This window comes from Mobula hypostoma, chromosome 5 (assembly GCF_963921235.1).
Source record: "Mobula hypostoma chromosome 5, sMobHyp1.1, whole genome shotgun sequence".
In the NCBI taxonomy this organism is placed as follows: domain Eukaryota; kingdom Metazoa; phylum Chordata; class Chondrichthyes; order Myliobatiformes; family Myliobatidae; genus Mobula; species Mobula hypostoma.
In genome coordinates this window covers 19,366,249-19,393,974 of record NC_086101.1, presented here as the reverse complement: position 1 = coordinate 19,393,974, position 27,726 = coordinate 19,366,249, and the positions used below count along the sequence as shown (strand labels likewise).

General features: G+C 46.5%; 1 protein-coding gene across 2 annotated transcripts in view; it reads left to right on the top strand.

Annotated features, from left to right (window-relative positions):
- Positions 1-837: 837 nt before the first annotated feature.
- nrm (nurim) overlaps positions 838-27,726 on the top strand; it is a 36,448-nt gene continuing 9,559 nt past the window's right edge. Inside the window, exons 1-4 of one of the 2 annotated variants that reach the window (XM_063047448.1) lie at positions 838-1,033; positions 8,814-9,016; positions 11,655-11,831; positions 16,411-18,776. In XM_063047448.1, coding sequence (XP_062903518.1) covers positions 871-1,033; positions 8,814-9,016; positions 11,655-11,831; positions 16,411-16,737 — 870 coding nt within the window. In that variant the 5' untranslated portion in view covers positions 838-870 and the 3' untranslated portion in view covers positions 16,738-18,776. Of the gene's footprint in view, positions 1,034-8,813; positions 9,017-11,654; positions 11,832-16,410; positions 18,777-27,726 lie in introns of those variants that run through there. The other variant, XM_063047450.1, reaches the window with a different exon arrangement.

Here is a 27,726-nt window from a genome sequence, read left to right as displayed (position 1 = left end):
TCATTTTTTTTCCTCTAATCCTGTCGAAGGGTCTCGACCCAGAACATCGACCGTGCTTTTTTCCATAGATGCTGCCTGGCCTGCTGAGTCCCTCCAGCATTGTGTGCGTGATTTGATTGGATTTCCAACATCTGCATACTTTCTCTTGTTTGTGAATCTCTGAAGAGTGTTGATAATAGTTGGGGTCACCTGTCCTGTAAAGACGCTGCCCAGAAGAAGGCGATGGCAAACCTCTTCTGTAGAAAAATTTGCCAAGAATACTTACAATCATGAAAAGACCATGATCGGCTACATCATACGACATGGCACATGATGAACGAACATAGAAAAGACAAGATACAATAAAGTAAAATCCTTTCTCTGTGCTCGATAAATAATTCTATCGTAGAGCGTAATTACATTACTCAACAGCAACAGAAAACATTCCGGTTAGAAGGACTAAGTTGACTCATCGCTATCCTTAAACAATCTCCCGTCAAATTCAACAGTTGTTTCCCTGATTTTAGGCATCCTTTCATTCTGAAGTATTTCCATAATCATTCCCTAATTCGTAATTCTAATTTTATGGCTGTTGTCTCTTACTCTGGAATCATTTTACATCACCTTATGAAAGCCACACTATCCTCTTTCTAAAATGTGTTCCATTTGTAGTAGCTTGAATTTGAAACTCTTTAATTGTAGGGGGGAAAACCACCTAAAAGTTTCAGATATCGTCAAGCGGATGCCGCAATGGCCACTATCTATTCCCAAACTGCCCTGCGCCTCAGAATGTGTGTTATTCACTACAGTTGTGTACTACTGCGCAGGCTCGGGTGCTTCTGAAGAAGGCGGGAAACCTCCCTATAACCCGGAAAGGTTTCAGGCGTTGCTATGGCTGTGCTCCAGTCTGCTTTTCTTGTCTGTGTGTCGCTAGCTAATTTTATTTTCGTATCTTGGAGTACGGTGGAGTTCATGATTTTCATTTCCCTGCGGCAGATTTACCGGGAGAGTGGGAGTCCGGGAGCGACAGCAGCTGAAGTAAATTCGGAAACAGGTGGGAGAGGCGGGAACTAACTGGGAGGCAATGGTTGGCGGGCGGGAGAAGGCGGCTCCGGACCGGTGACCAGGAGTTGGAATCAATGGAGCTGATCTGTTTTTGTGGCATAGATCTTGTGAGAGAGCACAGCGCAGGGAGATGGTGCACACTGCTTCTCCGGCCCTGCAGGGGCCGGGAGTGGGAGGTGGTCATCCAGCCCTCCCTCCAAGGAGTAGGAGAGGGGTGAGACTTAGTGCTGCTTCTCCCGTCTTGCAGGGAGCGACAGAAGAACGGGAGTGGACGGTGGTGGTCGTCTAGCAGTGCAGGAGGCAGCTGTGAGCAAGGGAGCGTGATCTGCTCCACCACACCTGCAGGGGGCGGCAGCGGGGCAGGGAGCGTGCCCATCAGCCCATCAGGCTTGAGTCATGAAGAAATAAAAGGCAATGGAAGCTGAAAAGTTGAGGTGCAAAGGGACCTGGGAGTCCTCGTGCAGGATTCCCTAATTTGCAAGTTGAGTCTGTGGTGAGGAAGGCAAAAGCAATGATAACATTCATTCCAAAACTGGAATATAAAAAGAAAGGTGTAATGTTGAGATTTTATAAAGCACTGGCGAGTAATATGAGCATTTTTTGGGTTCCTTACCAAAGGAAAGATGTGCTGACATTGGAGAGGGTTCAAAAGAGGTTCATGAAAATGATTCTGCGATTTAAAGGCCTGTCATACAAGGAGCATGTAGAAGGCTCTGGCCCTCTACACGCTAGAATTCAGAAGAATGAGGGGTGACCTCACTGAATCCTATCGAATGGTGAAAGGCCTCGATAGAGTGGAGGCGGAAAGGATGTTTCCAGTGGTGGAGGAGTCTAGGACCAGAGGACGCAGCCTCAGGATAGAGGGGCATCCTTTTAGAACGGAGATGAGGAGGAAATTCTTTAGCAAGAGGTGTGAATCTGTGGAATTCTTTGCCACAGGCAGCTGCAGTGGCCAAATCTTTATGGGTATTTAAGGCAGAGGTCGATACTTTATTGATTGGTCAAGGCATGAAGGGATACGGGGAGAAGGCAGGAGTTTGGGGTTGAGAGGGAAATGGATCAGCCATGATGAAATGGCAGAGCAGGCTTGATGGGCCGAGTGGCCTGACTCTGCTCCTGGATCTTCTGAAGACAGATGTCAGATACCAGGGATCCACACTGGGAACAGCAAGGGGAGATACCAGATATGGCCCCTTCACTGAGCAGCCAAGAGTGAAGGTCACAAAGCACGTGTCCTGTCGTGCGACGGAGAGCAGTTGCTAGATGTGGTTCTGGCTGTCAGAGGGCAGGTGCAGATACAGATGAAGCCCTTTCAATGCTGTACAAGGCAGCAACTGGCACATAACCAAACCTTGTCAGTCCGGTGCTGCCGAAGGCCGATCTCCCTCAAAGCTGAACCTTCAGCAGTGTGGAGACAGCCGCAGGCAGGTGAGCTCCAGCACTCGAGCCCTAATGGGGCAAATCACTGACATGTGTTGTCAGTGGCAGCTGTACATTTCAATGTATAACATAAAATTGCTATCACTTACAATAAGCAATATTTAAAAATAAACTGTGCAGAAAGACAGAGAGATAGTGAGGTAGTGTTCATGGACTGTTCAGAGATCTGGTGGTGGAGGGGGAAAAGACTTCCTGAGATGCTGAGTGTGGGTCTTCAGGCTCCCGTACCTCCTCCCTGATGGTAGCAGTGAGAAGAGGGCATGTCCAAGGTGATGGGGGTCGTTAATGGTAGGTGTTTCCTTGTTGAAGCATTGCTTTTTGAAGAGTGGTGGGGTGACTGCTGTCTACAACCCTCTGTGGACACTACCACCCCAGTACAGCAGGGGGCAGTGCTGGCCAAAGTTAGAAAAATGCCTCCACGGCATTGGTTCAAAGTTTATTGTTGCCATGGGAACACAGGCCTGCTGGATAAATGCCATGAAAATTTGCATTTTTGCAGCAACAGCACAGTACATTGCAAGACAAGGGCAATTGAGATAAAGTTAACACAACTTGTACATGCATGCAAAATAATTTTTTTTAAAAAAGACAGTTTTGCAAGATTGAGGGAGAGAGAAAATATTTTGTCTGTCGTCTTGTTCAGGTTTATCAAGACCTGATGGCAGTGACGAAGAAGCTATTGTTGAACCTTGTAGGTCTTCAGGCTTCTGTACCTCCCGCCTAATGGCAGCATTGAAGAGAGGGCACGCCTGGATGGTGGGGGTCTCTGACTCCAGCACCACCCAGGGGATGCCCTGTTAAATCACGTAGGAGGGACAGAAGCCTGAAGGCACACACTCAGTAATTCACAAACAGCTTCTTCCCCTCTGCCATCCAATTCCTAAATGGACATTGAACCCGTGAACACTACCTCACTTTTTCAGTATATATTATTTCTGGTTTTTAATCCATTCAATATACGTATACTGTAATTGATTTATTGTTGTTTTTTCTCCTCTTCTATATCTTGCATTGAACTGCTGCTGCTCAGTTAACAAACTGCAAGACACATGCCGGTGATAATAAACCTGATTCTGATTTCAGCTGCTGCTTCCTGAGACATCGACTCTGATAGTTGCCCCTGGTGGTAGGGAGAGCTGTAGCTGGGATAGAACTGTCTGTGCCCACCCGCTCGGGTTCCTGTGTGTTAGTGTTGCAATACCACACAGCCAGTCACTGTACACCTGCGGAGGTTTGTCGAGAGCCTTCAGTGACATGCTGAGTCACCTGTGTGTTGGGCAAACCTCGGCCGTCTGAGCTGCTGACACCCAGGAACCTGAATCTGCTCACCTTTCTCAGGTGAATTGTCATCTGCACAACTACGTGTCTGCACAGTGCAATGAAAATCTTACGGCAGTGACACAGGCTCAGAGCATCAGATAAACAGTACTCTTTAAAAAAAAACAGTAATGATTCTTACAAAAATTAGTCAGAATTGGGTTTGTTATCAGTGACACACAGTACTGTGCAGAAGTCTTGGACGCACGTACACAGTGAGAGTGCTGAAGACGTTTGTGCTGTAGTAATTTTATGTATCGTACAGTTAGCTTCCACAAACTGAAACACAGATTCATGGCATTGATGATTGATGATAAACCTGATTCTGATTTGGGTCTCTATTGTAGACTGAGAGTGGGAAGGGGGCAGGGAGAGGGGAATCATGGTTGAGAAGAGGGGAGGGAGCGGGGAGCACCAGAGAGACATTCTGTAATGATCAATAAAGCAATTGTTTGGAATGAAATGACCTTGGCTGGTGTCTCGGGGCTGGATGTGTCAGCACCCGCACCACCCTCGCCGTTCCCAACGTCCTTTGCTCCCAGATTTACAAATGCTCTGCTTCACATTGACTGTATATACATGCCCAAGACTTTTGCACAGTTCTGTAAGTTGTGCAGTTTGTTGCTTTGCAGCAACAGTACAGTACAAAAAAAACTGTATGTTACAATAAGGATATCTATTTAAAAAGTGAAAAATGACAACTAAATATTGAGGTAGTGTTCTTGGACCATTCAGAAGTCTGATGGGGAATCCATGGAGGGGAAGAAGCTGTTCCTAAAAAGTTGTTTGTATGTCTTCAGGCTCCTGTACCTCCTCCCCGATGGTAGTAATGAGAACCGGCCATGTCCTGAGTGGAGACAGTCCTTCATGCTGGATGCCAACTTCTCAATTAGCACAAAAACTACTCTTAACTTCCATTGAGCAACAGGGGCAAGTAGAGAGTCAATGCTCCTCCTCTGCCACTGTGGAGTGCAGCAGTGGGCAAATACTGACCCTGGGCTTTTGGACCACAGCAAGCACTTCCAGCCTGAAGCTGACCTTCAGAATCACCAAGACAGTGCTAGGCAGTGCGGTTGCTCGTAACCCTCCAGCATTCAGTAAGCACTAACCTCCCAGTAAACTTGCACTATTTCTGTTTGGAGTTACCAACGAGGTGATATCAAACATTGGATTGATACAAAGCTGGCCAAAAGTGAGCCTCACAATATCATTCCTAAACCAGAGTTCAAAACTTAGGACTTGTTATTGGAACTGTATAAGATGTTGGTCGCCCAGAACTGCACACGATGCTCAGCGATGACTTATACAGCTGTAGGAAGGGAGTCACCAGGCCAGAAAGTTCAGAAGGATATTCCTACGACTGCAGGGCTTAAGTTGTAAGGTGATTCTGGGTAGGCAGGGGCCTTTCCCCTGGACTATGGGTTGCTGAGGGGATAGAGGTATACAAGACGGTAAGAGATGTAGGTCGAGTGGACAGCTAGAGACTTTGTCCCAGGGTGGAAATTGCTAATACAAGGGGGCAAAATTTCAAGGTTTCTCCTCCTTCACTTTCTCCTATTGTCCACTCTCCTTGCCTGTCAGATTCTTTCTTCTCCAGACCTTGACCTTTCCCACTCACCTGGCTTCACCTGTCATCGTTCAGCTGCCCCCTTTCCTCTTCCCCCCACCTTTTTATTCTGCAACCTCCCCACCCTTCCTTTCCAGTCCTGATGAAGGGTCTTTGTCCAAAATGTCAACTGTTTACTCTTTTCCACAGATGCTGCCTGGCCTGCTGAGTTCCTCCAGCAGTTTGAGTGTGTTCCTTGAAAATTTTAAGGTGATTAGAGGAAAATATAGGGGGGATGTCAGAGGTATTTTTTTTTTAAACACAGCGTAGTGAGTGTGTGGAATGCTTTGCCAGGAGTGGTAGTGGAGATAGATACATTGGAGATATTTAAGAAACTCTTAGATAGGCACATGGATGATAGAAAAATGGAGGACTATGTGGGAGGGATGGGTTAGACTGATCTTAGAGAAGGTTAAAATGTTGATGCAGTATTGTGAGCCAAAGGGCCTGTAACGTAGAACATTATAGTACAAGTGTATTAGACCATGAGTGATGTAGATCAGGAAGATGGTCACAGCCTTTGCCCCCGAGAGAAGACTGGAGGGTATAGATTAAGGTGCAAAGGGAAAGCTGGGTTCTGTTGGATAACTTTTTCACACAGAGAGTGGTGGGTATGTGGAACAAGGTGGCAGAGGAAGTGTTAGAGGTGGGCACAATTAGAACTTTTGTATATGTACGTACATGGATAGGAAAGGTTTAGAAAGATACAAGTCAAACGTGGGCCGGTGAACTAGTTCAGGTAGACAGGTTGGTTAGAATGGAGAAGTTGAGTTGAAGTGCCTGTATCCATCTTGTTTAATACTATGACTCTAGATGGGGTAGAGTGGGCAGGTGCTGGCCTTACTTCAACTTGCCCATCCAGCAAAAAGCAACCATTGCAGAATGTGATGTATTGCCAACACCACTGGAGATCAGTAGTGGGCAATTAAACACTCCAGATAATCCCTCTGGTGCTCGAGGCACTGTTCAAGGACTGGCAGAACCAGAGAAATACCAGGCCCTGATTCATTGGCTTTCTATCTGCACAAACTCTACACCCATCCTCCAGCAGTAGAGGAGCAGCAGACTTACTCAGTCCTCGCTTTGGTCCTCCTGAGCTGGAGTCAAACACAGACCGGACTCTAATCATGAATTACCACGAATGGTTACGGGGTCCACAGTGAACCTCCTGCCCTGCATGGGGCAGCACTGATCGGTCACAAGGTCCACACTGAACCTCCTGTACTGCAGGGGCAGCACTGGGTCTACGATGTACCTCCTGGGCTGCAGGGGGCAGCACTAGGTATATATACACACACACACACACACACACACACACACACAGCGCTGGAGGAACTCAGCAGGCCAGGCAGCATTTGTGAAAAGGAGTGCAGTCGACGTTTCGGTCCAAGGTCCTGTTGAAGGGTGTCAGCAGCAGTAATTAACTTGCATTTTTCTTTCCAAAGTGGGTGACCTCGCATTTACTAACATTATACTCCATATACCAGACCCTTACCCACTCACTTAACCTATCTATATCTCTCTGCAGACTCTCTGTATCCTCTGCACAATTTGCTTTTTGACTCAATTTAGTATTATCAGCAAACTTAGATACACAACACTCGGTCACCTCTTCCAGAGAGAGAGCGAGACAGCAGTGGCAGATGATGAGAACCAGTGGCATCTATACTCGCAGCTATCTACAGACATCTAGCAGAGAGCATCCTAACCAACTACATGGTACAGAAACTGCACGACGGCGGACAAGAAGACTCTACAATGGGTAGTCAAAACTGCCCAATGCATCTCTGGCACCAGCCCAGCCCCCATCAAGGAAATATAACAGAAAAATGCTGGGAAAAGGCCAGTAACACCCACCGCAGACCGTCTGTCCCTCTTCCATCTGGGACGAGGCTATGTAGGACCACCAGACTGAAAGGCAGTTACTTTCTCCAAGCAGTAACCTCTCCCCGCTAGCCCACCCCTTCACACCCCAAACACCACTACTTCATTGTTTCCTGTCAGACAGTCCTGTGCCATGCGTCACTTTATGGACGTACAATCAATCTATGTATGTAAGCTACTGTATCTTATGTATTTATCTTTATTGTGTTTTTTTAATTGTGTTCTTTATCTTAGTGGTTTTTTTTGTGTGTTGCATCATATGCAAAGTAGCAATTATTTCGTTCTCTCTCACACTTGTGTACTGGAAGTAACATTAAGTTCCTGCATCTTGAATGCAAGTCGAAACACACAGTGAAAATGCGTATCTGCGTCCAACCAAATCCAATCAGCGAGGAGCATGCTGATCAGCCCTCAAGTATCACCATGTTTCTGGTGCCAGCACAGCGTGTCCATAACTCACTGACCCTGACCCCGACCCCGTGCAGCTGGACTGTGGGAGAAAGCCCACGCAGTCACGGGAGAACATGCAAACTCCTCACAGTCCGCAATAGAACCCCGATCCGAATAGGTGACGCTGTAAAACACTGCGTTCCCCACCACCCTACTGTGTTGCCTCGTGTCTGTAGAGTCGATGGAACCGAGGTGGAGAATGTTCAGAGATACATTGAAAAACTTGTCTTGCATACTGCTCGTACAGATCAAATATGTGCATTAGGGCAGAATAAGATTAAACAATAACAGAATGCAGAATAAAGTGTAAGTCATTGAGAAAGTGCAGTGCAGGAAAACAGTAAAGTGTCAGAATGTTAACGATGGTGAGGTTAAGAGTCCAACGTATTGTACTAGGGAGCTGCTTAATATTTCAAAGTTCAATGCCAATTTATTATCAAAGTGCAGATATGTCACTATACTACCCTGAGATTCATTTTCTTGTGGGCATTCACAGTAGGTATAAAGAAACACAGTAGAATCAGTGAATAATCGCACATGACAAAGACAGACTAACAACCAATGTGCTAAAGACTGCAAACAGTGCAAATATGAAAAAATAAATAGTAATAATAATAAATAAGCAGTAAATATTGAGACATGAGCTGTAGAATCCTTAAGAGTGAGCCTGTGGGTTGGGGAATCAGTTCAGTGTTGAGGTGAGTGAAGTTTATCCCCTCTGGTTCAGGAGCCTGGTGGTTGTATTGTAATAACTGTTCCTGAACCTGGTGGTGTGGGACTTGAGGCTCCTGTAGATCCTTATGGCAGCAATAAGAAGACATGGTGGACGTCATTAATAATGGATGCTGCTTTCCTGCGACAGCAGGATAGAAGCTGTATTGGACGTGGAACCAGATAAGACAGACAATTGTTTACTATACCTGTCTGCCAATGATGCTGAGCAAGAAAGATTTTCTTTGTATGTGTAGCTCGTTGTAATTGTGCGTATGACAATGGACTTGACTTGAGCAAAGTTTTGCGTAATAAGACAGCCAGTCTGATACTGCCTGACCCACTGTGATCACTCTCCTAGATGCTCGTGAACATGCGGATTGGGGGTCTGCCCTCACAGACCGGAACGTTCTCCTGACCCTCCTCTTCAACCTGGCACTCCTCTTCATCTTCATTCTGCAGCACAGCCTCATGGCAATGGAGACCGTGAAGAACTGGACACTGGCCGCATTCGGAGTGCTCCAGCGATCGCTGTACGTCTTCTGTACAGCCGCCTCTCTGCGGGTAAAGTGACTCACCTTTTCGTCCTGTCAGCAGTAGATGGTCAGCGGGTCCACACTGAGGCTCCTGCACTGGGTGGTCCCAGTGCCCACTCTGTACCTCCGATGTTGTAGGGGGCAGTTTGTCCACAGTGTACCTCCTGCACTGCAGGGGGCAGCATTGGCTGGTCACAGAGCCCACACTACGTCCTGCACTGCAGGGGCGATAACAAAATAATCGAGAAAGGTAGAATTGAGAGCCTGAGAATGTGGCAGCATCACCGGAAAGTGGGTGTGAACGAGGAAATCGGTTCAAAAGTCTGACATCAGTGGGGCTGAAGCTGTTCTAGATTGTGGAGGTCTGGGCTTTCAATCTCCTGTGTCTTCTCCTACAACAAAAACCTCACCCAGAGCCCAGGCTGTTAAAGAGACAGTGAAACACCTCACTGCTTGTTGTGCAGAGCTGGCTGTCTGGATACTGCCGTACCATTATGTGGCCTTCACCTGCATCACAGATCGTCAGTGATTTTATTCCACCAACCTTCTCATGTTACAGTGTGGCACAGTAAATCACATTAACCATAAAGATTAGGTTATCCTTAACCAAAACGCTTGGATATTGGAATATTTGCCGCTGTATAATGAGATACCTTTGGGATGGGATCCAAGTCTACACACAAAATCCCTTTGCATTACATTACATATAGAGCTTATGCATACACCCTAAAGGTAGTTTTGTGAAATATTTTAATAATTTTGTGCACGAAACTATAATGTGTATGTTGAACCATCAGAAAGGTAAGCTACCTCTACCTCAGCAGTCCATGACTGTTTAGCATCGCCATCATTCCTGACCGTGCGATTACGTGCTGTCAGTAACCGGTCTCTGTCTTACATTTGTTCACCATGCCTGTGTACAGATGCAAACACTCAGCGTGTTAGATTTTCAGCAGCGTCAATCTTGGGAAATCTGTCAATGAATTTCTCTGCTACTTCCTGATCGGCAGATGCCTTATCACCACAAATCTTTAAAAATGTACCGTTCTGCCTTTTCTTAAATTTCTGCCAACAGAAATCCAATTTTTTTCGGTCCCAACGCTAAGGAATCCACTCTTTCAATATATGCTCGAGATCTTTATTTTACACTTTATACAGTGTTTTTCTATTTTTCATTAACTCCTGTTCACTTCTCAGAACTGTCTGATGTGTAGAGAGCTTTCCCAGCATCTTATGGAATTTTCCATTTGTGTTGTCACTCACTTTAAAAAAAATCATGTTTCAGAGGTTTTTAGATTTTGGATAAGGGGTGTTCAGCCTGTGTCTAACTGTCACAGTAACACCACTCCATATCAGATATGTCACTCCGGTCAAATATTAAATAAATTAACCAAATTACAACATTTAAAGTCACTATAATACACACTGTCCAATTTGAGAATGTTCCACCAACATTATTCTGACAGCACAAAATATGCTCTGGAGTTGCTGTAATATTGCAATTGTGTATGTTAGCATATTTACAGATGTTGTTAGGTTGTCTCCATACTGTGGATTCCAGTTAATTGGGACACATCAACACTGGTACATTTTGGTTCAAATTATGTGGCTGCCTCAATTAGCCGAAGTTTCATGGAAATGGTTAAAAAGGTTTTTTTTAATCAATCTGTGTATCAAATTGTATATTCAAATGAAATACCAAACAAATTAGAATACTACCAGTACTATTATCGTACTATGAAACTTTGTTCTGAGTTGTCTCAAATAAATTGCTGCTCCAATTAACCAGAATCCACTGTATTATGTTTATAATATTATATTGCAAAATAGCAGGATTTTGTTTGTATTCTGACAGAACAATACTATACATTCAGTGTAATGGGTATTTGCATATTATAACATAAGACCGTAAGATATAGTAGCAGAAGTAGGCCATTCAGCCCGTCAAATCTGCTCTGCCATTCAATCGTGGGCTGATCCAATTCCTCCAGTCTTCCCCGCTCCCCTGCTTTCTCCCCAGACCCTTTGATGCCCTGGCTAATCAAGAATCTATCTATCTCTGCTTTAAATACACCCAATGACTTGACCTCCACAGCTGCTCGTGGCACTGAGGGGGACATTTGAAAACTTCCTAGATAGACACAAGGCTGAAAGAAAAATGGAGGGTTATCAGCTGTGTAGGAGGGAAGGGTTAGATTGATTGTGGAGTAGGTTTGTATAGGTCAGCCCAACAATGTGGGCTGAAGGGCCTGTACTGTTCTATGTACAGTTATTGTAATGGAGTATTGTTCCATATTAATATTATACAGAATCTCCAATTATAACATAGAGTAGTATAGGCTATTCGGCCCACAATGTTGTGCCAATCTCTTAACCTACTCTGAGATCAAAACCTTCTGTCCCACATAGCCTTCCATTTTTCCTTCCTCCGTGTGCCTATCTGAGAGTCTTTCAAATACCCCTTAACGTATCCAGTCCTGGCAGTGCATTTACCACTCTTGGTATAGAGAGGGGTGGGCGGGGGGAGAACTGCCCCCGACGTCCCCCTGTACATTTCTCCACTCACTGTAAAGGAAATCTCAGATCCTACAACATCAGATTACTATGAGTGTCCAGGCATTTGCCTGCTCTACCTCCCCAGTCTAATCGTCTCTGTTCTCCCACAGCTGCTGATGGGGTACTGGAAGCCGATCCAGAATGCTCCCTTCCTGTGGGACGTCTGCAGGGAGCCCTGGGCTACCTGGTTCCCACTCATCTGTTTCATTGTTCACACCATCGCCTGGCTGATCATCTTCAGCATTGTCCTCATCTTCGACTACGCTGAGCTGATGGGCCTCAAGCAGGTGGGTGGCAGGCTGTCGATAAGTCCGCAGGGCCCGGTTATAATGCCCCAGTATTGGTTATAGATGCTCGGTGTAACAGGAGACCGATCGTACTGAGAGTCTGCTGTGTGCGTCTGCCGTGAAAAGTAACCCGATCTATGCAGGAAAATGTCTCTCCCGTTTGGGAGGGTTAAATTGTACGTAACCAACAGAATCCCAGAAGGCATCCAGTTCTGGCGCAGTGTAGTATGCGACAGGACTAGTGGGTCTCTATGGCATTGGTATGGGCGTGGCACATCTATGGACAGCGGCACTAAAACAAATCCGGGTTCGATCCCGGCCTCTCTAGGTTTACTCATTCTCCTTGTGACCGAGCGAGTTTCTCCCAGGTGCTCTGATTTCCTCGCACGTCACAAAGATATACAAGCAGATGGTTTAACTGGCCACTGTAAAGTGCCCCTAGTGCGTAGGTGAGCAGTGGAACCTGGTTTGGGGGGTGGAGGGGGAGTTGATGAGAACAAAATCAGCCAGAGTAGGGTTAGGGTAAATGGGTGCTTGATGGTCAGCATGGGCCCAGTGGGCCGAAGGGCCTTTTTCATGTTGTACCTGTCTATGAGAACATGGTTTACACTGGGCCACCAAAGAGAAACAGACGTTACAAGGAACAAAAAGTTCCAAATCAGTCCTTTTATCAAACCTGTGAGTAAAGGTGCCCATTGATTCCACTCCGTCTGCCAGTCACTCACACCTAGCCTTGAGTTACAAGTCACTGACTGTACCACCACCCAGAGAATGCCCTCTTCTCACTGTTACCATCAGGAAGGAAGTACAGAAGCCTGAAGGCACACACTCAATGATTGGGGAGCAGTTTCTTCCTGTCTGCCATCCAGTTTCTGAATGGACAGTTAAATCATGAACACCACCCCACTACTTTTCATTTCTGTTTTGCACTACCTATTAAATGTAACTATATGACATACATGGGAAAGGATCTCGTGCTTTCCCAGTTTTTATGATGAGTTAAACACTTCTCAGCTTTCCATATATGTGCGTTTTGTAATTCAGTTTTGTTTTCCATACTACCGTGCATTGCATTGTACTGCTACCACAAAGTTAACAAATAAACCTGATTCTGGTTCTGTTAGAAATAAGATGTTTAAATGAATGTCTCAAAACTCTTACAACACTTCGAGTGTTCCACTCAGATCTTCTCCACTTTCCAACAGGAAGGATCCCTTGTATCCTTTCTGAATCATTCTCTTTGCCACTGAGACAGTAAAATTAGCAGAGAGTAAATAGGGAGCAGTGGATGTCAGTGGGAGTGGAGATAATGTTTAACCCAGCTTGCTGGAGCTGGGTGGATTGACAGCATACAGACATTCCCAAATCAGGAGGTTTAAAGCACAGAAGGAGGCCATTTGGCCCATCATATTGGTTCCTGTTCATTAGGTGCTGCCGAGCTTCATCCCCCACCGGTACTGGGCCCAAAGCCTGCAGGTGGCAGCTCTTCAGGGACACATGCAGGCAGAGATGAGGATCTCTGCCTCCACTGCCCTTGCAGGCTCTGAATTCCAGATCCTGACCACCCTCCACATGAGAAGGTAGGAAGAGGAATAAGGCCCTTCAGCCCTTTGAGTCTGTTCTTCCCTTCAATGCAATCATGGCTAATCTCAGTAGGGTCAGGAGTGGGCCATCTGGCCCATTGAGCCTGCTCCGCCATCCAATCAGATGGCGGCTGATCTGACCATAGACTCATCTCCACCTGTCTACCTTTTCCCCATTGCAATTCCCCTACTGCTGTTTACATTATAAATATTCGTTTATGTATTTATTCACATTTTATTCCATATCGATACTTTAGCCTTATTTCTTTTGGATGTTGGTTTTTATGTTGTTGCATGTTGTGCCCTGGCCAATGCACCACGACAAATCCCTCATACGAGTTATGGTGACTAAAGTTGAGCCCTGATCTTCCAAATTCAGTAAGCACTTCCTGCTTTTTGTCCATACCTCTTCACCCCTTTACCCTTAAAAAAATTAGTCTGATTCCTTCATGAATACGTTCATTGATTCTTGCTGCAGCTGCTTTCTACAGTAAAGATTTCCACAAAATCACCACTGCCTGGGGGGAAAAGACTTTCCCACATTGCAGTCCTACGTACCCAACCCCATATCCTCCAACCTCCTGAGTGCCCTGATCTGACAAAGGAAGAGGTTTCGATAAAATTCTCTCTCATTCACTGCACTTCCTCTGTAATCTGCTTTCTGTTATTGTTTACCCCTTGTACTACCTCGAGGTACAGATGTGATGAAATGATTTGTGTGGATGGAATGCAAAACAAAGTACCTGTGACAATAATAAACCAACCTGCCCTTCTGCTAAAGTCTGGCAAATAAAAGCCAAGTTAACCCAATCTCCCGACACTCAATCTGATGAACCTTGGTGAGCATCCTTCAAGCAACAGCCGCACAGTATCACGGTGGTTCGCGTAACACCGTTGCAACGCCAGCGACCCAGGTTTACTTCCCGCCACTGTCTGTAAGGAGCTTGTACGTTCTCCCCGTGACCGCGTGGGTTTCCTCCCACGTTCCAACGACGTACGGGCTATCAGATTAATTGCTCTCCTGGGTTTAATTAGGCTCATTGGGTCAGAAGGGTCTGTCACCGTGCTGGATCTGTAAATGGAAAAAAAAATAAAGAAACGAGATCCTTCCTCAAAAGGAGACCAAAGCTGCACGCAGTCACAAACCTGCAGATGCTGGAAAATCCAAGCAACACATGCCCACTACTCAGCAGGCCAGGCAGCATCTATGGAAAAGAGCGCAGTCGACGTTTCGGGCAGAGACCCGTCATCAGGACCGGCCGTTATCAATACTCTTCGGAGACTGTCTGCCTGGTGTCAGTGGTCACGTAACCGGGACTAGCGACTCACAATCACCCATCACCGGCGCCCATGGCTTCACCTGCCCCTGATCGGGGTGGAGGAGCCAAGCAGGTGCTACACCTGGCCCAGTGGTGACCTGCAGGCTAGGGGAGAGAAGGCTCACCTTGCACCTCCTTTGGGAGATGTACCTCCATCTCACCACCCAGCCGATAGACCATTGGCCAATAAACGCAATAAATCATTTCTGCATTCTGGCTTTCAGCGACGTGTGTGTAAGGACACCCAGGTTCTCATCTCCTCTTTAATCTTTATTACAATCGACAGCTGTAGTTTTGACGCCTCAACAAAGGCAGGTGAGCTCAATCTTGCCCCCCCCCCCCAGTATTTTCCACACCTTAACTGCCTTTCTTTACAACACACAGAAAATGCTGGAGGAACTCAGCCAGGCAGGCAGCATCTGTTGAGGGGAATGTACAGTCAACGTTTTGGGCCAAGACCCTTCATCAGGACAGGAAAGGAAGGGGGCAGAGGCCAGAATACGGTTGGTGAGGGGAAGGAGTGCAAGCTGGTGAGACCGGCTGAGGTGGAAGGTGACTGGGTGGGGTTTGGGGGGATTGTAGTAAGAAGTTCCTCTGTTGTAAATAAAACAATCCCAACCCATCTGGTCTTTCAGGCCAGGTGTTAAGGTGTTTCCACTGGTGGGAGAGACACATGCATAAGGACAGAGTTAAAAGAGAGAGGGGTCTGGTCATCTAAAACTACAATTTCTTCTCTCAGAAGGTAATGAATCCTTGGAATTCTCTGTCCCTGAGGATGATAAATTGTGCTTTTATATTGTATTGAATCAGAATTGGGTTTATGATCGCTGACATATGTCATGGAATTTGTTGTTTTGTGGCAGTAGTATGTTTTTAAAAAACTGTTGGAATAATAAATATTTTAAATGGTTAAGGAGTGAAGAAGAAAGCAGTGTAGTGTGCAGCCATACGTGGTTTCATTGTCTGTTCAGAAATCCGATGGTGGAGGGGGAGGACCCATTCCTAAAACGTTGAGTGTGGACCTTCAGGCTCCTCTAGCAGCTTCCTGATGGTCGTAGTGAGAAGAGAGTGTGTTCTGGATGATTCACGAGGGCTGCCACCTTTCGAAGATTTCCTCAATGGTGCACACCAAGGTACAGTGTCCGATTGTTGGATACATTTGAGGTGGAGGTAGGTAAGTAGTTGAAAGGTTGAGGACAATGAGGAACTGGCACAAGAGAGGGAATCACAAGGAATGCTGAAGATCCAGAGTAGCGGCCACACAGTACTCACCAGATCAGGATCAGGCGGTCTCACCTGCCAGCTTGTACCCCTTCCCCTCACCCCACCACCTTATTCTGGTTTCTCCCCTCTTCCTTCCCAGTCCTGACAAATGTTCTCGGTCTGAAAAGTCGATAATTTAGCGATACAGCATGAAACAAACCCTTCCACCAATTTGGCCCAAAGTAGGGGACAATTTTCAATGAGCAATTGACCTAGTAACAGGTAAATCTGTGGACAGTGGGAGGAAACTGAGGAAACCCAGAGGAAATCGATGGGGAGGATGAACAAACCTGTGTTAACTGTTGCTGGTAACACCCTGCTCAGTGCTCCCCTCCAGAGTTTGAAAGGGTTTGGTCAAAGCGACACCCCTTCCTGCAGTGTGGTCAGTGCTTTGCCCTCTCGTCCCTCCCACAGGTTTACTATCACTGCCTCGCCCTCGGGCACCCGATGGAGCTGAAGTCGCAGAGGGCCCAGCGCCTCTACAGCCACCTGCGGCACCCGGTCTTCCTGGAGTTCCTGGTCATCCTGTGGCTGGTGCCAAGCCTGCCGCTGGACCGCCTGCTGCTCTCCGCCACCCTCACCCTCTACCTGACCTGCGGCCACGGCCTGGACCAGCAGGATTACCGCTACCTGCGGTCGCAGCTCCGCAAGAAGTTCGAGATCTTCTCCCGGGAGGAGGAGGCGGGAGGCACGAGCGTCTGCCCGCCTGAACGCGACAGAGCCGGACAGCACCAGGATTAGCCGGCAAGCCTGCCCAAGGTTCATCGTAGTGACTGCCTCTGCCTTGTTGCCATCTCGCTCTCTCTCCCCCACCCCACCTTCTCAGCCACCACTCGTAAGGCCCGACAGCAGACAGGCGGGTCTCCGCTGTGCAAACGATGAGAAAAGTGGCCCGGTGAGGGTTTCCTTAGCTATTTCTCTTCCTCTTCCAATGTGTCGCCCTGGTCCCTTCCTGCCGTGGAGTAAAACTGCGCTTATCTTGCCTCGGTGATGTGCCTTTAACCCTCCTCCCACTCCTCCGCCTACACCCCTTCCCCCGCACTCATTTCTGCCTCCCTGTGCCTTATCGCTGACTTCCCTGCAGCTGGCGGACTCCCATCAGCACTAACGGGCTCAGACACAAAGAGCCAGTGAAAGGTGCAGCAGGCGACCTGCTGGAGGGAGTGGTCACGGTGCTGCCACAGCAGATTGTTCTGTGCCCCAGGTACCAGCATCCGCAGCCTCTTGCGCCTCCAGTGGAAGGTGTAACCCATGACGTTTGGCCCATTGTGATTGGTGACAGTCCCACAGGAACCAGCCAGCCTGATCTCGCCTTCCAGCCTGGGATCTGTGGCCTTGCATGTCCTGGCTCTTCAAGTACCCACTGAGGGTCTTTGTAAACACAGTGAGAATTCCTGCCTCTCCGCACTGTCCAGCCAGTGACATTCAGAATGCCCACTGCCTTCTACATGAAATCAGTCCTCCTCAGCTTTCCCTCAAACCTTTCCACTTGTTTCAGACCCGTGACCACTGATTCCTGCTGGTTCAAGACTGGCGCAGTCCAGCTAGGGACTTGTCTTCAACTGGGAAGAGTGAGCCAAAGTCTCCCGCCTACAGCAATTCCTGGATCTACTGTGGTTTTGTGGGCTCCCTGCCTCTGAAAACCTCTGTAATGTCTGTCTTACCCACTGCAGCAAAAAACACCGTTGAGAAGCTTGATATTTTTATAGGAATTTTTATATGAGAAAGATTCATATCCTTAGAAAAAGATATGCCCATCATGCTGAAAAATCTGCATTTGCTTTGGATACTGAGTTGTGGAACTTGAGGAATATTCTGAGTTTTATTGGAAAGGATACAAATCCATTAAAAAATTGTAATATCTGTAATCCAGTCCACATTTGTCATCATTTACAGTACGTGGTGATCACTGAGTTTGCTCAGCAGGTGTTGTCATTTAAGCCATTTGAGAACAAGAGGTGAGTCATTCTAGGCAGACTGTTTGGTTGGTCCTAGCTAAACGGTGACCTAACTCCATCAACCTGTCTTCCAGATCAACCACCACAATGTGTTTGTTTGTTTATTTAGAGATATAGCATACTAACAGGCCCTCCCAGCCCAGAAAGCACACACCACCCAATTACACCCTTGTGGCCCACTAACCTACTAACCCGTACGTCCTTGGAATGTGCCTGAGAACGGGAGCACCTGAAAGAGGCCTGCGTGGTCACGGGGAGAACGGACAAACTAACAGACAGCAGCGGAATTGAACCCGGGTTACTGGTGCTACAGTAACATTGAGCTAACCACTACAGTACCGTGCTATCCAGCAGAAATATCTCAACGACCGTTCAGCATTTCACATTTGAACCAGCATCAGCCGAGAGTTCGGAACTTTGACCAAGTCTGTGTGTACAGGCATTTTTTTTTAAACTGCACTGGCTCTTAGCCATAGTTCTGCACCAGTGAGAATAGCTACACTCTTCTCTGTCTTGGTACAGAGCAGGAGTTCTTAACCTGGCGTCCATGGATTTTAATGGGATAAAATTTACATCTTTAAGTCAATAACCTCCAACAAAAATTTCTCTTCTTTTTCAATTATGCATGTGGGCAACAAACCACTGTGGTTTCAGCAGTATCTGTGGCTTTGTCACCAGTAGAAATCACAGGTATTTTCATATCACATTATAATATGGCAAAATAATCATCACTCATCGCTACTTCAAAGTTACGGTAGTTATTTAAATGCATTAATAAAGAAGCACATAAATGTTACTGTATCAGAAATTTGTTTTTAAATATTTTGATGACTATTTCAACGTAATTGTTTTTTTTTGTAATCCTATCTATTTTGTTTTATATATTTAAACACATTATTCTGAGAAGGGGTCCATAGGCTTCACCAGACTGCCAAAGGGGTGCATGCCGTAAGAAAGGTTAAGAACCCCTGGTGTGGACGGAGAGCTTGGGGCACCAGCCAAGTCCTCTCAGGCAGGGGGAAGCAAATGGGTGGATCAGCTAAACATCTGAAGTTGCTCCACAAATTCATAACAATGTGGCTTATCTGACTCTGATTACAACCTCATCGTTCCCACCCATGTAGTAACTTTTCACTCCCTCACTGAGCAAGAATTCCCCCACCTCTGATGTTTAAGGGAAGGGAACCCAACCCTATTGAGAGAAAATAACTTGGCCCTGTGCTGAGGGACACCTGTTGTGTTTAAACTGTGCCCTCTGCACCCCCCCCCACCATTTTGGATTCTGCACATCGTCTCCACACCTACCCAGATGGACCAGCAGAACAAAAGAGGCCAATCAGCCCCTCGACCCTCCTCCTGCAGCAGTTGCTGAGAGCATAGCAGATCCGGTCTTGGTATCAGCACCACCTTCCAGCTTTTTTTCTCTCTCTCTCTCTCTCTCCCCGGTGACCTGCGTGAGGAGTTCATGTCAGTCAGTCTCCAACTTGATTGTGTTCAATGGCTCCTCCTCCTCAGTTGCCTGGGATAGAGAATTCCAAGGAGTCACAACCCACAGAGAAGGAATTCCTCTTCTACCTCACGACCCCTTATTCTTAAAGTATGCTCCCTAGTTCCTGGTGCCCCTCCGGTCCAGCACCAAGTTTTTCAGTCCCCCTCAGAAATCTGTACAATCCAGTAGGATCCTCTCTGGTTCTTCTAAATTCCAAAGAGTGCAGGCCCAACCTGCTTGGCATGTCAGGCCCTTCACCCCAGGGAAAAACCCTGTGAACCTTTCCACGAAGTCTATCACGTAATCATACCTTCCTTCAAAAATGCACAGAGTATTCTGGGTGTAGTCTTACCAGCAGCTTCTAACGTTGCATCAAACCCTCCCTGCTTATACTCCACGCCTCTTAAATAAAGGTCAACGTTCCATTAGGCTTCTACTTGCATGGTTGTACTTGGACTCTTCGATCCCTTTATACCACAACATTTTAGTTTGTTTTATTATTGTCACAGGCACAAAGATACAGTGGAAAGTTTTTGTTCTGCATGCCAACCGGATAGGTCATGCCATCGGTCCAGGTAGTGAAAAGGGAAAAGCAACAAGGGAACCCAGAACATAGTGTTACAGTTGCTGAGGAAGTGCAGAGCAGGTGGACAAACAAGGTGCAAGGTGACCTTATTTGGGGACGTGCCAGGCAAACCTTTTACGCAGAGTATTAGGTTCCTGAAGTGGGAGGTGGTGCAAGAAGACATGATAGCATCACTCACCCTCCCACACACACGATAGAGGCATTTTGACACATCCACATCGGGGAAATGGAGTGATACGAATCTCATGCAGGCAGATGGGTTGGGCTGGATTTGACATCATGAGCTAAAGGTCCCGTGGTGATCTATGTTCTGAATGCAGGATCCAAATATTGAGAAAAACATAAACACACTGTCAGTCCCCATGGGACCACACTGAGCAGTAGACAGCGAAGGAAATCCTTCCAGCGGTCACCTGCGGATTGTCACTGTGCTTGGATCCTGGACTGATAATCGATTGATCAATTGCAGCACTTTGATTTGATTTAGACACTCTGCCCAACAGTCTTCCCCTCTCTGCTCTGATGCCCATGGTTTCTCCAGCTTTCTATCCACCTTCTCTCACCTTGTTTGTTGTTCTGACGGACTCATTTCATTTCCCGAATCTTTTGTTATTGGTTTAAACAGCCGAACCTATTAGTTGCCCATCATTAGTCTTTTCGACTGTGAATGATCCACATCAGTCCAATTTAAATTTGAGTGATATTCCAGTACCGAACTTCCCTCATATAACCTTCCTTGCTTATCACTTTCCACTTATAGGCTTTATGTCCCCGCTTTTTGCAATGCAAGCCTTGCCTCCACCTTCACCCTCTCCTCCTTTTCTCTTCCATGTTTTCTTCCAGCTATGGCCCACCTGCTTCTTATCTCCAGTTCCATCTCTCTCTGCTGTCCATCATCCCTCACCTCTCCGTCTTCTACCTGTGACCCCTCAGCCCCTGTCTCACCACTGCTCCTCTCCCCTTTATAGAAACATTGAAAACCTACAGCACAATACAGGCCCTTCGGCCCATAAAGTTGCGCTGAACATGTCCCTACCTTAGAAATTACTAGGGTTACCCATAGCCCTCTATTTTTCTAAGCTCCATGTACCTATCCAAAAGTCTCTTAAAACACCCCATCGTTTCTGCCTCCACCACCGTTGCCGGCAGCCCATTCCCCGCACTCACCACTCTCTGCGTTAAAAAACTTGCCCCTGACATCTCCTCTGTACCTATTCCCAAGCACCTTAAACCTGTGCCCTCTTGTGGCAGCCATTTCAGCCCTGGGAAAAAGCCTCTGACTATCCACAAGATCAATGCCTCTCATCATCTTACACACTTCTATCCGGACACCTCTCATCCTCCATTGCTCCAAGGAGAAAAGGCTGAGTTCACTCAACTTGTTTTCATAAGGCATGCTTCCCAATCCAGGCAACATCCCTGTAAATCTCCTCCGCACCCTTTCTATGGTTTCCACATCCTTCCTGTAGTGAGGCGACCAGAACTGAGCACAGTACTCCAAGTGGGGTCTGACCAGAGTCCAATATAGCTGCAATATTACCTCTCGGCTCCTTAATTCAATTCCATGATTGATGAAGGCCAATACACCGTACGCCTTCTTAACCACAGAGTCAACCTGCGCAGCTGCTTTGAGCTTCCTATGGACTCGGACCCCAAGATCCCTCTGATCCTCCACACTGCCAAGAGTCTTAACGTTAATACTATGTTCTGCCATCATATTTGACCTACCAGAATGAACCACTTCACACTTATCTGGGTTGAACTCCATCTGCCACTTCTCAGCCCAGTTTTGCATTCTATCAATGTCCCGCTGTAACCCCTGACAGCCATCCACACTATCTACAACACCTCCAACCTTTGTGTCATCAGCAAACTTACTAACCCATCCCTCCACTTCCTCATCCAGGTCATTTATAAAAATCACAAGGAGTAAGAGTCCCAGAACAGATCCCTGAGGCACACCTCTGGTCACCAACCTTCATGGAGAATATGACCAGTCTACAACCATTCTTTGCCTTCTGTGGGCACGCCAGTTCTGGATCCACAAAGCAATGTCCCCTTGGATTCCATGCCTCCTTACTCTCTCAATACGCCTTGCATGGGGTACCTTATCAAATGTCTTGCTGAAATCCAGATACATTACATCTACTGCTCTTCCTTCATCAACGTGTTTAGTCACATCCTCAAAAAATTCAATCAGGCTTGTAAGGCACAACCTGCAATTGACAAAGCCATGCTGACTATTCCTAACCATATTATACCTCTCCAAATGTTCATAAATCCTGTCTCTCAGGATCTCCTCCATCAACTTACCAACCACTGAAGTAAGACTCACTGGTCTATAATTTCCTATCTCTACTCCCTTTCTTGAATAAAGGAACAACATCCGCAACCTTCCAATCCTCCAGAACCTCTCCTGTCCCCATTGATGATGCAAAGATCATCGCCAGAGGCTCAGCAATCTCCTCCCTCACCTCCCACAGTAGCCTGGGGTACATCTCATCCAGTCCCAGTGACTTATCCAACTTGATGCTTTCCAAAAGCTCCAGCACATCCTCTTTTTTCGTAATATCTACATGCTCAAGCTTTTCAGTCTGCTGCAAGTCATCACTACAATCTCCAAGATCCTTTTCCATAGTGAATACTGAAGTTAAGTATTCATTAAGTACCTCTGCCATTTCGTCCAGTTCCATACACACTTTCCCACTGTCACACTTGATAGGCCCTATTCTTTCATGCCTTATCCTCTTGCTCTTCATATACTTGTAGAATGCCTTGGGGTTTTCCTTAATCCTGCCCGCTAAGGCCTTCTCTTGGCCATGGCCCCTTCTGGCTCTCTTAATTTCCTTCTTAAGCTCCTTCCTGTTAGCCTTGTAATCTTCTAGATCTCTAACATTACCTAGCTCTCTGAACCTTTCATAAGCTGTTCTTTTCCTCTTGACCAGATTTACTACAGTCTTTGTACACCACGGTTCCTGTACCCTACCATAACTTCCCTGTCTCATTGGAACGTACCTCTGCAGACCTCCACACAAATATTCCCTGAACATTTGCCACATTTCTTCTGTACCTTTCCCTGAGACCATCTGTTCCCAATTTAAGCTTCCAAGTTCCTGCCTGATAGCTTCATAATACCCCTTACTCCAATTAAACACTTTTCTAACTTGTCTGTTCCTATCTCTCGCCAATGCTATTGTAAAGGAGGTAGAATTATGATCACTATCTCCAAAATACTCTCCCACTGAGAGATCTGACACCTGAACAGGTTCATTTCCCAATACCAAATCAAGTACAGCCTCTCCTCTTGTAGGCTTATCTACATATTCTGTCAAGAAACCTTCCTGAACACACCTAACAAACTCCACCCCATCTAAACCCCTTGCTCCAGGGAGATGCCAATCGATATTTGGGAAATTAAAATCTCCCACCACGACAACTCTGTTATCATTACACCTTTCCAGGATCTCTTTCCCTATCTGCTCCTCGATATCCCTGTTACTATCGAACAGCCTATAAAAAACACCCAGTAGAGTTATTGACCCCTTCCTGTTCCTAACCTCCACCCACAGAGACTCTGTATACAATCCCTCCCATTGTGTCCACCTTTTCTGCAGCCGTGACACTATCTCTGATCAGCAGTGCCATGCCCCCATCTCTTTTGCCTCCCTCCCTGTCCTTTTTGAAACATCTAAAACCTGGCACTTGAAGTAACCATTCCTGTCCCTGAGCCATCCAAGTCTCTGTAATGGCCACCACATCATAGCTCCATACTGATCCACGCTCTAAGCTCATCCGCTTTGTTCACAATACTCCCTGCGTTAAAATAGACACATCTCAAACTATCGGTCTGAGCGCGTCCTTTCTCAGTCACCTCCCTATCCGACCTCTTACACTGTCTCGAAGCTTTCTCTATTTGTGAGCCAACCACATCTTCCCCAGTTTCTTCAGTTTGGTTCCCACCCCCCAGTAATTCTAGTTCAAACTCTCTTTATACTGGCTGTCTTCCCACTCTGCTTCGGCTGCTGTTCGTTGCTCCATATTCCAGCATATGCCATCTCTTGTGCCTCCTTCTTCCTTTGTATTAACCCTTTAAACACAGGTGAATCTCAACACCCTTATTCACCCAAGGGGTCAAGGGGGAGGCTCCAGACAAAGAGCAAACCAATCAAGAGCTCAGCAGTGGAGCTATGGAAGATGATGGCGGCGGAGATGGGAAAACGCAGCAACAGTGAGGTGTTCCCAGTTGTCTTGCACTCCATGCTGCTGGAACCCTGACCCCATTCTGTCGATGAGGCTGCCCAAGTGTGGTATATTTGGATTTTCAAAAGGCTTTTGACAAGGTCCCACACAGGAGATTAGTGTGCAAACTTAAAGCACACGGTATTGGGGGTAAGGTATTGATGTGGATGGAGAATTGGTTAGCAGACAGGAAGCAAAGAGTGGGAATAAACGGGACCTTTTCAGAATGGCAGGCGGTGACTAGTGGGGTACCGCAAGGCTCAGTGCTGGGACCCCAGTTGTTTACAATATATATTAATGACTTGGATGAGGGAATTAAATGCAGCATCTCCAAGTTTGCGGATGACACGAAGCTGGGCGGCAGTGTTAGCTGTGAGGAGGATGCTAAGAGGATGCAGAGTGACTTGGATAGGTTGGGTGAGTGGGAAAATTCATGGCAGATGCAATTTAATAAGGATAAATGTGAAGTTATCCACTTTGGTGGCAAAAATAGGAAAACAGATTATTATTTGAATGGTGGCCGATTAGGAAAAGGGGAGGTGCAACGAGACCTGGGTGTCATTATACACCAGTCATTGAAAGTGGGCATGCAGGTACAGCAGGCGGTGAAAAAGGCGAATGGTATGCTGGCATTTATAGCGAGAGGATTCGAGTACAGGAGCAGGGAGGTACTACTGCAGTTGTACAAGGCCTTGGTGAGACCACACCTGGAGTATTGTGTGCAGTTTTGGTCCCCTAATCTGAGGAAAGACATCCTTGCCATAGAGGGAGTACAAAGAAGGTTCACCAGATTGATTCCTGGGATGGCAGGACTTTCATATGAAGAAAGACTGGATGAACTGGGCTTGTACTCGTTGGAATTTAGAAGATTGAGGGGGGATCTGATTGAAACGTATAAAATCCTAAAGGGATTGGACAGGCTAGATGCAGGAAGATTGTTCCCGATGTTGGGGAAGTCCAGAACAAGGGGTCACAGTTTGAGGATAAAGGGGAAGCCTTTTAGGACCGAGATTAGGAAAAACTTCTTCACACAGAGAGTGGTGAATCTGTGGAATTCTCTGCCACAGGAAGCAGTTGAGGCCAGTTCATTGGCTATATTTAAGAGGGAGTTAGATATGGCCCTTGTGGCTACGGCGATCAGGGGGTATGGAGGGAAGGCTGGGGCGAGGTTCTGAGTTGGATGATCAGCCATGATCATAATAAATGGCGGTGCAGGCTCGAAGGGCCGAATGGCCTACTCCTGCACCTATTTTCTATGTTTCTATGTTTCTATGTTTCCTCATGTTAAGGTCACATACTGGCATTTTTCCAATTAAGGGAATCCACCCTGGTATCTACAGCCACCAGGGGACCTACCAATGCCACTTTGGAGTACATCGTATTCGACTCAAGTGATTATTTGTTTATTGTAATTTACCCATACACACGTATACAGCTAAATTCCTCTGAGACCATGGTCCAAAACACAGTAAGTATATCACAAACAGCACATCGAATAATATTAACCCAGTAATACTAACAGTTAATAAAAAAGTATATATTGTGTAGATGTACAAGTCAACATAAAGTATATATCTGACATGTAGTTAAATTTACAACGGTCTAATGCTACTGGCGCTTTCATAAATAATGCGTACTGGACGGTAGCAGGTGTTCAGAAGTCTCACAGCCTGGGGGAAGAAGCTGTAACCCAGCCTAACAATCCTACTAATGAATCAAGTTTCACAGCTCAGGGAACTTGATCTCGGTATGGTTTGTTCAGAGGATTCAGGATATGAAAAGATGGTCCCCTCCCTCAGTACAAAATTCTGAGATCACTGGATTAAATACCTTAAAGACCTTTGCCCTTCCCGCTTCACCATAGCTTCTAATCCTGCCGTTCCAATTGTGACTCCCTTCCACGTTCTCATTTTCCTTTACCCCACCCTCATTTCAGCAGCCCAGGGCCCAAGAATTCCATTATAAAGCAACATCCACCCCCTGCCCTCCTTAAATCCACATGCCCTTTGATCACCTGTAACTTCTTTCTGTGACTGACTGTTCAGAGTATTCCAAAAAGTACTTTCAGTTTTCTCTCAAGGAAGCCTGTGGGGGGTGGGGGGAAGAGCGAGGGAAGGCGACTGAGGGTGTAACAGCTACAAGGAGATTCTCTAGGTCTCCTTAGAGTTGTAGGGCAATAGAGCACCTTCACCCCAACCAGTCTGTGCCAACCTTTCCTGTGAGTATGTTACAGCCTTCACCTGCTCATGGGAATCCCTGGCCCGGGATGACTTGGAAAAGGGTGTAGATTTATTGACTTTACAGAAACAGGCCCTTTGACCCAACTCATCCATGGCCGACCAAAGTGCTGGTCACATTTGCCTGCTTTTGGCCCTTATTCCCATTAAACCTTTCCTATCCACGTCTCCTGTCCTCACATCCGATTGACTTTCGAATTTTGATCTTTAGTATCAGCCCGTAATTTAAATCAACATGTAATTGATTTACTTGTTCATTTATTATTATCATTATTATTTATTTCTTCTCCTCTATATTACATATCGAATTCAACTGCTGCTGCTGCGAAGTTAACAAATTTCACATCACATGCCGGTGATAACAAACCTGATTCTGAACCCAAGACTCATAGATAATGACCCTGGGTGAGGCTCCAAGCTCCAGGCCTCGCTGATGACAGGATCCCGAAAACTAGCCTCGAACTCCGGTTGGCCCACACTGCTGGGCTACGAATGTGGAGCAGAGGCTTAGGCTTAGAGTTAGACATTGACCTTTCCTTCCCCACCCCCAACATCCCAGCCCCTAACACCTAACCTGACTCGTAACTCCCCTCTTTGTTTCCAAAACTATCCCTACAAACCTAAAAGACAGCTAAAAAATAACAAAATCGGATTCTCAACCTCAGGGGTTCTCTAGCCCTTGCGATTTTATAAACCTGTATCAGGTCAGCCCTCAAGGTCCTTCACTCCAGAGAAAACAGTCCCAGCCTTTCTTCAGAGAACTCAGCAACAAGAACTATGCACAGAGCTCCAAGTGTGGTCTCACCTACAACATGGCAGGCCAGCTCTCGTGCCCAGTGCCCCCACTGAAATCATGGATGCCAAACACCTATCTTCACTACTCTGCCCACCTCTGTTGGCACTTCCAAGGAACTCCAGTGTGTACTTGTATCCAGGAGGGTTTTGAGTACCTCTGTCCTCTGGGACAAGGGCAGAGCGAACAATACAACCTCACAAGCAACTCAATGAGCCGAGTTTACTGTCATATGCACGAGGACTCGTATGCACAGGTGCAATGAAAATCTTACATGCAGCAGCATCACAGGCCCAAAGTATCAGAGGTACAACATTGAAAAGGTTAAATAATGCAAAATTATGCAAGAAGGTCCATTGTAGTGCAAAGTACAGAGGTGGTGGTAGGGCTTGTTCAGATTGGCTCAAGTACGAATGGTTGAAGGGAAG